This window comes from Cornus florida, unplaced genomic scaffold (genome assembly GCF_030987335.1).
Source record: "Cornus florida cultivar Cherokee Brave unplaced genomic scaffold, ASM3098733v1 CherokeeBrave_3.0.0_Hap2_Chr08, whole genome shotgun sequence".
Lineage (NCBI taxonomy): Eukaryota > Viridiplantae > Streptophyta > Magnoliopsida > Cornales > Cornaceae > Cornus > Cornus florida.
This window is the reverse complement of record NW_026775578.1, coordinates 38,183,190-38,198,347: the sequence shown is the minus strand read 5'-3', so window position 1 is coordinate 38,198,347 and position 15,158 is coordinate 38,183,190. Positions and strand designations below refer to the sequence as shown.

The following is a 15,158-nucleotide window of genomic DNA, read 5'->3' as shown; positions in this document are numbered from 1 at the left end:
CACAATAAAAAAAAAAATTAATCATTGTGTGGGGGACAATAATAAATTTTTTCTATAATTTCAGTGGGAGCAATATTAAAATTTTATAAGTATATAATCAAAAATGGCAAAAAAAAAAAAATGTTTATGATGACAAAAATAAAAATTTCAATGGGAGCGATATGTGTCTATTACCTGTACCAATTGCCTACTATATATCTTGTATATGTTGGAAATATATGAAATATATTTTCAAACTTGTAGGTGCAAATACCAACTGCCTACTATATCTTGTACATGTTAGATATATATTTCTTATTACCCATACCAATTGCCTACTATATCTTGTGAAATATATTTTCAAACTTGTAGGTGGAAAAATTTGCAATGGCCAGCGCAATTCATGCAAAACACTCCATCCAAAAAAGGAGGAGACGAGAGTTGAAAATTAAGCCAGAGAGATTCCGAAAATTTTGCTCATGATCTTTATTGGATTTCGTGATAGGATAGTGTGAGAGAGAGGGGAGAGGATTAGGGTTTGATTTGAATCATGTTGGGTTTATCCCGAATAGCATTCTGAAACTTTTATTTTTTAATATTTTATATCATGGGATATATTTCTCACTTTATTTTTGTGCCATATCAATGGTAAGCATGATCTTTCTAATACTCACCGATAAATACATAATATAATTGTTCTTATAATAAGTACAATGGTTCAGTTGTTTATGACTCGTTTTGCTTGCCCTTCAAGCTCTTTTCTTATAATAAGTACAAAAGTTCACAATCACGTTCGCGAACCGCGAACCACCATCGTAATTCATAAGCTTATACATATATGTATGTAGATCCCAAATTCACCAATGCTAACTACCAACCAAGATCTTCCCAGGAAGTTTCTCCTGACAAGTGTGCACAAGAGCTACCTGGAGTCACTCCTGATACATACCTACCAATGCTGTCATCCGAACCAATACCATAATTAGTACCAACTCGATAACAATCCAAAACTCAAACCACCGCAATCCTAGACTCAAAGTTGACAATCACCTAGCCAAACCACAAATTTTTTTTTTCTTAAGAACATACATATATGTACATCCTGTCTAAAATTATATTAACAATTCATATCAAGCATATCAAAGCCAACAAAGATTCTAAGTATACCAAAGCTTTCAGTCCAATTATATATATTAAGTATACCAAAGCTGGGCCAAATTGGCCGATGAACATTGATCTCCATGCTTGGACTTACATATATTTTGGTCACTAAACCAACTATTTTGACGGCACTGATGGAATTTTGGACGGAGGGGTGTATTTGTCATAATGGGCCACTCCATAGGGGAACACGGTGCAACTTTTTGCACAAATATCATCCGTGTGTAATTAGGCCAAACCTCAAGGGAGGTCATTGTAATTTACCTTAATAATAATAAGAATATGGACACCAAAAAAAAATTGTCAAAAAAATATATTGTATAAATCCTACAACTTAAGAGGAAACACTGATTTAGAATTCCAAAACAAAAACAGGTAAAAATAAACTCAAAATTCTTAAGAGAACTTGAATTAGTGATAAATGGGATTGAAAATCACATAAGAGTAAATTACTGTGAAAGAGGCGTTAATGAAACTCTAATGGACATGAATATGCCCAGTGACGGACCCAGAAAATTATACAAGGGGGGCGGCCTTGAACGACAAGAATAATTTTTTTAAAAAAATTATCGTAATAAACAAAAGAATTTCAGTAATTGATATTTTCGAGTACAATTACCATTGTTTTAGACAAGTTTTCATATTTTGAGAATGCCATATGATAACTTCATTATCTATGTTACCAAATATCTTTCTTTTTTTTTTAACATATACACTCAAATTATGACTCATCCATTGATCTCATTGGATTGCGCAATTGATCGTTCACAATATTCATAGCAAAAAATGCCCTTTGTATAGTGGTAGATGCTAAAGAGATAAAACACACAGAGAGAGAGAGAGAGAGAGAGAGAGACGATTACCATGGATGTGGGGCAGTAGAGAGTGAGAAAATGAGATGTGGGGTGGTAGAGAGTGAGAAAACAAGAGAGAGACTCAACTACTTCACTTTCTTTAAGACTGAAAAATATTAATGGGGACAAGAATATAGAGTGGGGTATTTTTAAAATTTTAACAAAAACTATAGGTCATAATGTAAATAAAACAAATCAGTGACGGTAGACGCCCCCACTCAGCCCATGATAAGTCCGCCCCTGTATATGCAATCATCACGTTTTGAGCCAACAAGTTTGTATATAATTAAGTTACTTGGAAATTTCGTCTTACGAGGGCCATAACATTAAGTGTTCCTCATTCAATCTTTTAGCCCTCTTAGTATTAACCCTCTGTAATCAAAATGTCAAAATCTAAAGAGCATACCAGAATGAATAAACGACTTATACAGAAAAACAGTATCCCACCCTAACTCTATTGAACTTGTTCAATTTTCTTTAACCTTCGTTTTCAGCACAACTAACGATAGGCCCAGCAAGAAATCAAGGCTATTATGGTACCCAACAGCCTAGCTCTAGAGTACCCACACAAAAAAGCTGCCAAATGTTCAATTGAGACTAAAAATTATATCTCAACTATAAAGAAGTTTCTAGAGATAAAAATTAGTCCTGCAATATTCCCAACATATTAAAAACTGAAAGAATTCACCTAAGTCAATATATTGACAAAGCATATTCATTTTGATATAATTTCACAAACATGATTATGCTTGAATACGTTGCCAAACAAAAAATATGTCATGTTAATATTGGGTTGCAAAAAGATGACATTAACTACGGAATCCAGACTGTTTCAAATTTAGTATGGTTTCCAACTTCCGAAAGAATATGATCTCACCTGTGAATCTGTTTCGTGATTTTCTGATTTATGTTCTTCAGTCAGGTCGCCATCCTGATCTGGTGTAGCTAAGGTATCATCAGCTGGGCACTTAGAAGCAGAATTAAGTCACCCATTTTCATACAAGAGACGAGATTTTGTCGATGGTCGCTTTCGCTTATATGTTATAACCACTGTACTGTCAAACATTTAGCTTTGAGCAGAATTCCTGTCACAAATGACTAAAACTGTAACTTTATGACTCAAGAAGAATTAAGTATTTTCTTCTTAATACTGACAACTGTCATTGATGCTACTGAAACAGCAACAATAAAAATTCTCATATGAACCAAATTAAGACAAACAGGCAATGGCATCACTTGGTAATGCAATAGAAGAACAATTCTCAAATACATACAATATCTAATTTATACTAAAATGTCAGAGCACATAGAACTTTCATTTCTCATTTTCGTTTATCTAGAGTAAGAATCGAGCCCCAAACCGCTCCCCTTCCCTCCCTTTTAGATGTCATGTCAATAAGCAACCATTGTGCAACTAGTGTCACGACAATCCTTATGACTTACGATTAGCAGACTTATTATAGATTCACCAAGAAGAAATTGAGCAAAACTGCTCGTAAATAGGAGCCTTCAAGCTTCATATACATTCACCTACTTAAGTAATGAATTGAACTGCAAATTACTAGCTGAAAAACATCATGGTTAAGAGTTTGATGTTCTAATTGTTGTAGTTGCTACTTTATATATAAATCAACGATTCAAAATTTCAAATTGTGATGGTCCATTACATCAATTTTCATTATACTTCAAGAAACATCCAAGGGGAAAAAACAAAGTATGCAAAACACAATAAGTAGCAACAATACACCCAACTCAACAAGAATGAGTAATTCAGGAATTTAAAAAAAAAAAAAAAAAAAAAATTGCGGAAATTAGTAAGTGCCCTTAGTGAGAAAAAACATTTCTATAGCAATATCCCACATCATGCTTCATAAAAATTGAGACCCATAATTACACCCTCATCATTAGCCACCTCTCTAAAGAATACATACCCACACATACATATAATCAAATTGAACTCGAACTACATAATTTAAGCAGCCAATAACACAACTGTAGCAGAAAAACCGATCAATTAACTCACATTTTGGTAATTTGATCAAGAATGCATTTCCCCAAAAAATTGCTACTCTCTCTTACCTCCACCAAAAAATTCCTAATTATATTACATCAAAAAATAATAATAATACAAAGTATGCAAAACACAATAAGGAGCAACAATACACCCAACTCAACAAGAATGAGTAATTCAGGAATTTTTTTCTTTTTTTTGGTTAATTAAAAATTTACCTTTATTATAATATTTCATTTAAGAAAATCATTAACATTTCTTCATCACCTTCATAGTTTGAATAAAATGAAACTATGAAAAAACATGATCAGCCAAATTGATACTCCCGAGGCCACATATATGCATACACAAACACATAGATACAAGTAACAGAGAAAAATCAAACCACGTAATAAAATTTAAAAAAAAAAAAAAAAAATGCAGAAATTAACCTGATGAATTAGAGAAGTGGAGTGAGAAACAAAGTCGGAAAACACGCCGGCGTGAAGGAGAGAGGGATGGGGGAGGGAGTTGCTACACTTTCTCTCTCTAAACGTTTCTCTCTCTTCTTTTTCCCTGTAATGTGTGTGTGTGTGGGGAGCGACTGGACGAAACGTTCATGTGCATACACTGCGTCATTGTCCAGTGACATATCTATATGAACATTAGATGTGAAAAATTATACATTACTTGCCACTCCATCCAAATTCATTCGATGAATAGATTTTGATGAATTATTTTATTTGTGAATAAAAATGAGTTGGATAGAGGATTGGATATGAGTAATTGAACTTGAATCCTACTTTGGTAATTTGGTTGATAATTAATCATTTTAAATCTAAATTGTACCTACTTAATTGATGCTTTTCAGATTTTTGTGATTGCTTTTTACTTTCTCTTGTTTAAGTAAAATTGCCAAATACAGGAGGCACTTTCTCATGCCATGTGCTATCTGGCGATAATTTCTCCCATGTTATCCATCTACCATCCGGGTCATCGTGATTTATTGATACACACAAACAAATCTTTGGCTACCTCTCTCATATATTTTTATGTGAAATTTTCATTTATTTATGTATTTATTCATTTTAATTTGAATTAAAATAATCAGAGACAACGTACATGTTAGTAAGAGAGAGTGAAAGTGAGAACATAAAAATGATAAAATTTAAGTTAAAGTGAGAGCAGGAGCAGAATATGAGAGCGACACCCTTTTGAAATAATTTTGTTACTTAGGGTTGTTTGTAAAGTTGTGGTTTTCATTTTTTGCTATGCTTTCATTTTTGTAAAACTTACAAAATTGGAAAAGTTGTGCGGTCATTTCTGTCAAAACCAAAATAGTTTGATAGAATTTTTGAAAAGAGAAAAGAGAAACAAGAAAATATGTTTGGTAATTTTCTTTATAAAAATTTGACTCTTTTATTTATTATTTTAGTATAATTGAAAAATAATAAAATATAGTCTACTGTCTCTTCTTACACAAATTTTTTTATTTCTTACCTTCCGAAAAAAGAAAAAAAAAATTATTTCTTTTACATTCATTTTCTACTTTATTACAATTATTTCTTACAAGTAAAACTCCTCTATTTCAACCAAAAAAAAAAAAAAAAAAATAAGGCTATTGTTAAAATAATCAAGTTTTACTTGTATGAAATTTTCCACATATGTAAAATAAATAAATAAATACAAATTCATGATAACCAAACCTAACCTTATGAGTTTTAACCAGATAATCCAATCAATTATAAATTTTAATAAAGTTAGTGAATCAGTGATTTCATTGATTTGGGCTTCAAGTAAAAAAAAAAAAATCTAAATCTTATTTAGAGAATAATAATTTGTAACACAATTACACAAACTAAATTTTGAAAGAATAACCCGGACTAAAATAAATTTGATAGTAATAATTGATAAATTTTCTAATTAAAATTATAATATCAAATAATAATCATAAGTTTAGATGATAAAAAAAATATTAGATTACCTGCCGCATTGAAGTAAGACTGAGTCTCAGTCTACTGGTAAATGGATATTGTGAAAAATGTTGAAGACTGAAGATGTGATGGAAACAATCCATTTGTTTGTTCTAAAGTTAAAAAGTGCGATAGAATATCTTGATAAAATATTTATTTATTATTATTTTTTTTTGACAGTTGGAAAAAATATAATGTTTTGAGAAAGTGAAAAAAATATCATATTTTATGAGAAAGTGATAAATTGATAAATATATTACATATTTTTATAATTGTGTCATTAATATATATATATATATATATATATATATTTGTAAAACCGTGAATGGGTTTTTAGTTATATACAATATATATATGTGCACGGTCAAATTTTTGAGGTGGCAATTATACAATTATAAAAATCTTTCCACGTCAAATTTAAAAAAATTAAAAGTTCAGTGGGGGTAGACTGGGTAGTTGCTCCCACTTGTCCTTTTGTGGCTACACCTGCACTCCTAACTTGAATGGTGAGTGTGTATAGGTTGTTCTAACGAAAAAAATATATATATATATTATAATTTTGTGATATAATATCACTTTTACTAATTTAACTTTTTTTCTTCTTCTAGAAAGCACGTTCAAATCGGACCTAGAAGCCGACCCATACAAAAAAACGGGCTTCTCGCGTATCTCAAGTGGCCCTGCGATTTAAATTTGCTTTCAAGACGTGTCTTGTAACGGTTTCCTCTTTCTTGCGTCCTTTTTCTCTCTAGGATCAGAACGAAGAAAAGGAACCAAAGCACCAAACCTTAATCATATATACGATACACACACACCTGTATACGATACACACACACCTGTATATGATTATCTTTCCGACCACCCCTGAAAACCCTAATAGCTGTCGTCCATGTGAAAAGAACACGTTCGCAAAACACCATTAAAGTCTCTCCCTTTTACTTCGACTCTTTATTAGGGCTTCTAAATTCCTAATTATTAATTTCCATAAAAGCGATCCACATCTCTGTTTTGTCTCTCCTCTCCTTTCCTCTCCTTCTATATATGTATATGTATAAATGTGTGTGTATGTATTATATATAATAAATAGCATTAACAGCAATGGTGGTGGAATCATCTGAGAATCACTGTCGCCGGAGTTCTCCGGGTAGTTCCGGCGAGGTGCCGGTGGAAATCACGAGGGAGGATGGCAATGGCAATGGCAATGGCAATGGCAATGGCAGCGAATCAACGAGCACAGAGGCTGTTCAATGTTCGCTGGCTGGCCCGAGTTCTTCAGGTTGGGATTTTTATTTTTATTTTTCCATTTTCATCTCTTTTCTATTTTGTTTTATCTAGCTCTGTGATTTTATTGTTCTGTTGTGTTTTGAATAGTGGTAATCAATGTATTGGATTTGAGATTCTTACAAATGCAAAAGCATGATTGTTTGTTTAGTTATAGCTTCTGTGGGTAATACTCTGAAACACATAAGGGTTGCGAATAAATTTAAGAGTTTGAGAGCCGATTTTGTATTATGTAGACTTGGAATTTGTCCCCTGCATATCAGTTGTGGTAATGACTAATGTGTCTCTTGTGTTTTATTAGGACAAATTTGATGATTACTTTATTAGCTTCTAATGCAATGTAAGACACATTGGAATCTTCCAAATACCATGGGATGTCAGGATCATAACTGTTTTAGTATATTAAGAGTAAGTTATGATTAATAAGGGTAGTGTAGAGTCTTACTAGCTTGATATATTTTATGATTAACTTGGCTTTGTTTAAAGATTGTTTTCAACTTTTTAAAACAAGTCGCTAGTGCTTACTTTAGAATTGCGTGGACACGATACACGGACATGGTCTAATTTTAATTAAATTTTATTAATACACGGACATGGTTTCGTATTGTGTTAATATCCTCCTGATGTTGTTCTAAAACAAGTGAAATGCCTATTTTGCACCTCATATTGCATAAAAAGATTATTTTACCAATGCCCTTTGGTTTTGGGATCTGATAAATCTTATTCTTGGACCTATGCCAGCACCTGATGATTGTAAACGATCCTTGTAATAGTTAAAATGTATTAGTTACATCCAATTAAAAGGTGGATAGCGAAGGACTTCAACAGTTGGTGGTTGAAGACAATGAGACACAAAGGGAAATCATATTGGCCATTCTTCGAAAGGTTTCTCAACGTCTTTCGGAGCCATACATCATCACCTTTGCCTTTTATTCTTAAGTTGTAACAACTTGCATCCTATACACTTCTTCCTTTTAAAAGGATTCCATGTTCCATTATCTCAGATGCCTTTAAGCCATCACTTCTAAATCCCTTCCATAAGGCTCTTTTTCAATGCGCTGCAAGGAATAGTCAGTCTACTAAAAGACAACAAAGAGCGATGTATTCTTCAGTTTTGAGATTATGCTGAAGTGCTGGATAATAATTCTCTTTTTTAGAACTTTAACCACATATTTTTCCATTGTAACATGATAGAAAGGAATTAAGAACTTACCTTGAAATCTTGAATGTTTCAACCATAGCGATTAGTTTGGTTAGATGGAAATAGCAAGTAAGGAAAAGAAATGTAAGTATTTTAACTTTGTAAGGGTTTGGATAGCAGGAGAAGAAAATATTTTTGATAAAGTAACTTTCCATAACCACCTCTTTTTCCCACAAAATTGTTCTACAAAAAACACAAGAAAGTTTTGCTTTCTTGAAAAACTTACGTGAACTTACAATTATACCCTCTTTTTTTTATCTCTCTTAAGATAAAATGTGTTTATGCATAACTTTTTATAATGGTTGTCTATATCTCTCTCTAAATGTCCTACAAAATTATTTATTTAGATTCTTATATTTCTTTTATTTTTTTTAAAGGCACAATATTTATTCCATGCAAAATTATTTAGACCTTTATTCTATTTAATAAAAATAAGGACAATTTAGGTAAACTATTGTTACGACAAACGCAACGAACCCAAGAAACATGACAAAAAATAAGCACTCCACACACAAAGAACACAAAGATTTAGCGTGATTCGGCAAAGCCTACATCCACGGTGAAGATCCGGCAAAAGTTTTCACTGTGCGAAAAAATGGAGATTACAAGTTTCAGCCCCAAACCCTAGCTCTTGCTCTCGCTCTCACTCTCACTCTCTTTTGTGTGATTTTCAGTGTCTCTCAATTTCCCACTCCAAACCCTAAATGCTCTTATATATCGGGTTACAAGATAGTACTAATTAGGGTCCACGACCCACAAGTTAAAAGGGGTCAAAGGCCAACACAAAACTCATTCAATGGGTCGTTGGGTCAAAAATGGGTCGCATGATCCGGCACCAAACCCTAAATGCTCTTATATATCGGGTTACAAGATAGTACTAATTAGGGTCCACGACCCACAAGTTAAAAAGGGTCAAAGGCCAATACAAAGCTCATTCAATGGGTCGTTGGGTCAAAAATGGGTCGCACGACCCAGCACCAAATTCGGGCCACAACATTACAACCATTACATTTCCTTGTAACTTTCATGCTATATAAACTTTTCACAAATTTAGGTAAACCATCCCAAATTTCTTGGAAGCTTTTCATGCTAACCAAATGCATGCTAGAAAATTAGTTTTCCTTTACTTTCTTTCAATTTCAAAGCCCCAATGTGTTTAATTGACACTTGGGGAGGTTGTTTTGTGGGAGCCCACGCTCGTGATTTTTGGACAGTGGTACCCTTTTGTGTTTGGTTGTGCGTTTGGAAGGAACGGAATAGAACATCTTTCGACGGGGAGGAATCTTCCATTGGGGCTTTGAAATTTCATATTATTAGTTCCTTTTTTAGTTGGGGGATGGGGAGAAATTGTATATCTATAGAGGAGAGTGTTGATTTTTTGGGTTCCTTGAGTCCTTAGGATCTCTTTCTTTGGCTTCGGCCTTTGTGTAGCTTCGGGATGCGTTCTCGTGTTGAACACTTTCTATATTATTCTTATAAAATAAAAATCAGTATGCTATTACTTTGAAATTTTGAATATCCTTATATCATATTTAGAAGTTTCAACTGAATCAATTCTGATGGACTATATATCACTCATTGGAGTCTACACTTTACTTTTTTAGGTACCTCAATTTCTCCATGCGGAGGTAAGGCTGGGTACATTTAACCCTCCCCAAACCCCGCAATGGTGGGAGACTTGTGTACTGGGCTAGCCTTTATGTTTCTTAAGAAAAAGAAGCTAGAGCAGGCTTGAACCAGAACTTGATGGATGTGAGGACAAAGATGTGATATGGTGCCTTTCCAATGGGTATTCTTTGTTTGTGAGGATTGGAGCCATTCGAGATTGATAGCTAGCTTTAGGTTCTAATAGTATAGTAATGTAGGAATATAATGGAGTGGACTAACTAAGGGCGGGCCTTGGTGCAATGGTAAGGTTGCTCCATTTGGACCTATAGGTTGCGTTTTGAAATAGGAAACATCTTCTCTGCATGTCGTGTAAGGCTGTGTACATCTGACCCTTTCCAAGCCCTGCAGTGTAGGAGCCTCGTGAATTGGACTAGCCTTTAATTGAGTGGAATAATTATTTAATTGGTTAAGTCAAAGGAAAGGAATATATACAGATATGCTCGTGCCTACATTAATAATTGATGTTGTTAGTTTGCTTAGAAAGAAACAAATAAAGAAGAAAGCTCTTTAATTTGCTTGTGGTTAACATAACTCATCTCAACCTGAGCCTACAAGTTTGTTTTGAGTTGCTACATAAATGCATACACACATATAAGGTAGTTAATCAATTTATAGATGTAGGAAGGTCTATGCTTATTTATCAAAAAAAAAAAAAAATAGATGTAGGAAGATCTGTTTGGGAAGTAAGAAGCTCATTTGACATCACTTCATCTGCACATAATTCTCGATGTGAAAACACATAGACAAAGGGCTGATCTTTGAATAGGGGCATTTTCGGCCCACCAAGCGAAATTTCTTATCATCAATTATCCCTACTCTTTTTTCATGTCTATTTTCTTTTTTTTTTTTTTTGGTGTAATTGAGTTTATATCCTCTAATTTCATTTTCTCTAGCGTTCTCTCCTGCACAAACACAGTTTTTTTATAAGCTCACTATATGAACCTTTCTTCCAGTTGACTACCTCCGTTATCTTGGGATAATAGATTTCATTAAATTTAAGTGTAGTTCTGATCTTTTCCCATCAAGTTTATTGAAAGTGGCTAAAAAATTAGAGCCCTATATGCAGGTATGCATTGCAAATCCATGATTTCCATGAAGAACAAATTAGTCATAAGTGATGCAATGAAGGTTTACCATTTTATAAATCCTATCTACGACCGCAAAGACATAATCAATGTAATCTTTGTAGTGGTCTTAGGCAATGAGGCAATCCTAATAGGCTAATACCAAGTCATTGTTGACATTCTTTGATGATCTATTATCATTAATTAAGGAATCCATAGACCAGCGCTGCATGGGTGTCCTTTGCAACAATGACAATTTTTTTGACTACCTCTTCTTACCAAGGAGATCATCTATTCTCAACATTAGGGTAAAAATATATTTGCTTCACAAGGGAAATATTTTAGACTTCTAGGCTGTCTCAGAGACCTCCTAAGTTGCCATTATGCAAGTTGTGGATCATATTCTTGGGAAGAGATCCCTTAGAAATAGAAAAATAGGGTCATCTATTCTCAACATTAGGGTAAAAATCTTCCATTTCACAAGGGAAACATTTTAGACTTCTAGGCTGTCTCAATGACCTCCTAAGTCGCCATTATGCAAGTTGTGGATGAGATTCTCAGGAAGAGATCCCTTAGAAATAGAAAAATGGGCACCATAAAATAAATATACATTTTGGATCACCTAAACAAGGTGCAATGAGGAAAGATATACATAAGATGTTCAATATGACCAAAATGTGGGTTGCTAGTGAATATGGAATGTGTAAGGAGATGCATAAGAATCCCAAATGGGAACAAAAAGCATAAGAGTCCTATTTGTTTTGGCTTATAGTTGGGTCGGATTGTAACACTTACTTACATTTCTTAGGGAACATTGTTTTCTTACTTTTTATCATGTTGTAAAGTTTTGTCTTGTGTTACGGGAGTCATAGTTCCAATTTTGAAGGAATTAAAACTATTGGCGGCCTTGAAGGATACGGAGTTGTCGTTTATTTACTCTTTAGTGAAATTCTTTTACGTTATAAGAAAAAAGGAAAAGTATGCAGGCGGTTTGTTTTGTAGGAGTATATAAAACTTTAAAAGTTTATCTGGTCATGTTTTGGTTGTATTGAAATTTACCTGTGACATTCTTTCACATTTATCACTATTGAATGCATTTAATTTTGCATTTGTCGATATTTATTCCTTTTTTTTTCTTAACATCAGAATGTATGTTTCTTTAGGTATTTATTTGTGATTCTACTTCTAAACCTTCTTTTACTCAGGGTCTGTTGACAGGAATGTTCCCAGACAGGACATCATGCTTGTGGAAAGATCAACTGCAGATAAATCAAAGCCAACCACCAGTGAGCCTATTAAAACTAGGAGATGCAAACGCAATAATACTTTTGGAATAGTGGCAGCAAAAATATTTGATGAAAAGATTCCTCTGAAAAAGAAGGTCTAATACAATACTACAACTTTTACTTTTGCTTTCATTTCATTTAGTTTCTTGTTTTTCTTTTGTCCAATTTGTGGTTCACAGGGGATCATAATGGATTTACTTTATCCAGCTGATTTTTGATTCTGAATATGCCACTTGTATGACTGGAAGTTAAATTATATATTTTATACTTCCCCAAAAAAAGTTGTCTTATACACTGTTAGTAGGATGCATGATCTCCTTCAAAGTTGGTGTTTTTTCTAAAATAAAAGAAACAGAAAAGAAACAATTATGCATTATCTGTTTTTAAGAGGTCACCCAACAAATCTGAAGTGAGTGTACAGTGACCTGGGCTATTCACATAGAAGCAATGGCGGTAGATTGCTTTGCCAATTGGCCAATTTCTGAAGGTAAGAAATGTATGGACTTCTTTAAATTCGTTACGTTGACCGTCATCTAATGAGAATGCATCTGATTACTAATATTATTCATAAGATCTTTAACACCCTCCACCCTGGACATAAATGTTGTCCCAAAATTCTAGTCCCTATTCAGTGGTTCAACTCTTTAAGGGGATATGCATTGTCCTCTTTTGAGCTTTTAAGTCTACCCATTTGTAATTTAAAAGTTCATATTGTTTATTGGTTAATTTTTTTTTAAAAAAATTAAAGGATATTTTGAAAATATACAATCTTTATACACTGACTTTTCAAATGGGACATTTGAATTTTGGGACAACCAAAAATGAAAAAAGGGAAAAGAATTTTTGGAGGGAGGGAGTTTGAAAAATTGAATTTTTTACCATGTCACTTTTGTTAGTTTGAACTTTCTATACGATCAAATTTGTTTCAGACTCTCTTTTAATTGCTGGATTTAGTATATACCATGGTTCGCTGACTATGCCAACTCAACTGAGTTGCAAAGGACTCGGCCTTTGGTGAGTTTGAGTGGGGTCTACATAGTATCAGCCAAATCGGCCTGACTTAGCTGAGTTGGCTGGTTGAGACGGGAGTTGGCAGTGAACATAAAAAAAGTGGGTCAACTGCTTTTTTGCACCATATTCACCGTTCTAAAGTGGGGCCCAGAGAGAGTTTTATAGAAGAAATGTTGTCAAAGGCGCGCCTAGGCTCTACGCTCGTATAGGCGCAACACTTGCGCTTGTTGTGTGCCCAGGTGTGCCTTTGACAACATTTGCGCCTTTTATATGGAATATGAATTATTAGTAATTTAATTTTTTCCATTGTGAGCCTTACTTCACTCAGGCACATGCCTCGCCTTACGCCTAGGCTCCAAAGGACCTCTAGCGCTTTAGCGCGCCTTGGGCCTTTCATAACGCTGCATAGAAGTTGATTAGAGAGAGAGAGAGAGAGAGAGGGAGGAGGAGGAGGAGGAGGAGGAGTCATGTAGAAATTAAAGAGTGAGGATTGGCCTAGATGTTTGGGGCAGAGAGAGAGAGAGGAGGGGGTTGTGAAAACCCTAGGTGCACCATAGTTGATTAGAGAGAGGGGTGAGGGTTTGGAAACTGAAAACCAAGGTAGAGAAATGTCTGATATAACGTATTAACTTTTTATGTCATAAATCATCATGTATTTCATGTTAAAGTCTATTATCGCTCCTTAATTTAGTAAAATGTCTAACGTAATAACTTTTACTGTTAAATTCATTAACTTTTGTGCTGATAAAATCATCTTTAGGAAATCAACAAAAATCGTTAAAATTTATAAAAGCCCATATTTATTGGATTATGTAATAAAAACTTGCATGTAGGTGCCTTTTGAGCCTGTGTGCCAGTTTAAAAAATGGTTCACAACCGCAATATCCGATTGAGTTACCTTATGCTCGATACAGTCCCACGTCCATTACACCACATCTACATCTGTGTCTGCAAACCATGGTATATACAAACCATTCTATTGAAGAGGTAGCTTCACATAGTCGCATCATATTTTCCACTTCCTGATGTGCTGTATTTTACATATAGCATCGTTTGTCCGTAAACATACACGATGCCCTGGTTTTCTGTTTATAAGGTGCTCTATTTTTTCTTGCTTATGGATTTCATTGTTGAAGGATTAAAATATTAAAGTTACATCCAGCTTAAGGTTTTAGAGGAGATAGTGGTTAACATGGTATCCTAGCAGGCAAGATGTCCAAACCTCACCGTCACACTGATAATTAAAATTTTGACGGTGAGGTTTGGACAAAGGACCTTGCTTAATAACATGTTTTCTGTTGAGAGAAAAATTCTGTGTGTATTTCATCTGAAAATGTTTACATACTGTACAAGTATATATAGGAAAGAGGGAAAACCTATTTAAGGAAAAAAGAGAGTCTAAAGCAAAACTCTACAATCTGGTCCTAACTTACAGCACTCATAATAATCAAATCCCTAAAATAAAGGAGCTAAATATGGCAGCAACTATAGAAAGTCTAAGAGCATCCCCAGTGCACATTCTACTCTTTCAAAAAGTGTAGTGCCACATCAACAATTGTGCTGATGTGGTTCTATACATTTTTTGAAGATTCCTTTCTCTTGTTGTGCACTCTTCTTTCACACACTACACTTATTTATTTTATTATTTTTAAAATTTGTCCCACACCCCCCTCACTCATGATCACTTTAT

The 15,158-nt window shown here is 33.9% G+C and overlaps 1 protein-coding gene across 1 annotated transcript in view; it reads left to right on the top strand.

The window, feature by feature from the left end:
* Window positions 1–6,677: 6,677 nt before the first annotated feature.
* LOC132271352 (sterol 3-beta-glucosyltransferase UGT80A2-like) overlaps window positions 6,678–15,158 on the top strand; it is a 51,680-nt gene continuing 43,199 nt past the window's right edge. Inside the window, exons 1-2 of the mRNA XM_059772702.1 lie at window positions 6,678–7,233; window positions 12,377–12,552. Coding sequence (XP_059628685.1) covers window positions 7,056–7,233; window positions 12,377–12,552 — 354 coding nt within the window. The 5' untranslated portion in view covers window positions 6,678–7,055. The remainder of the gene's footprint in view (window positions 7,234–12,376; window positions 12,553–15,158) is intronic.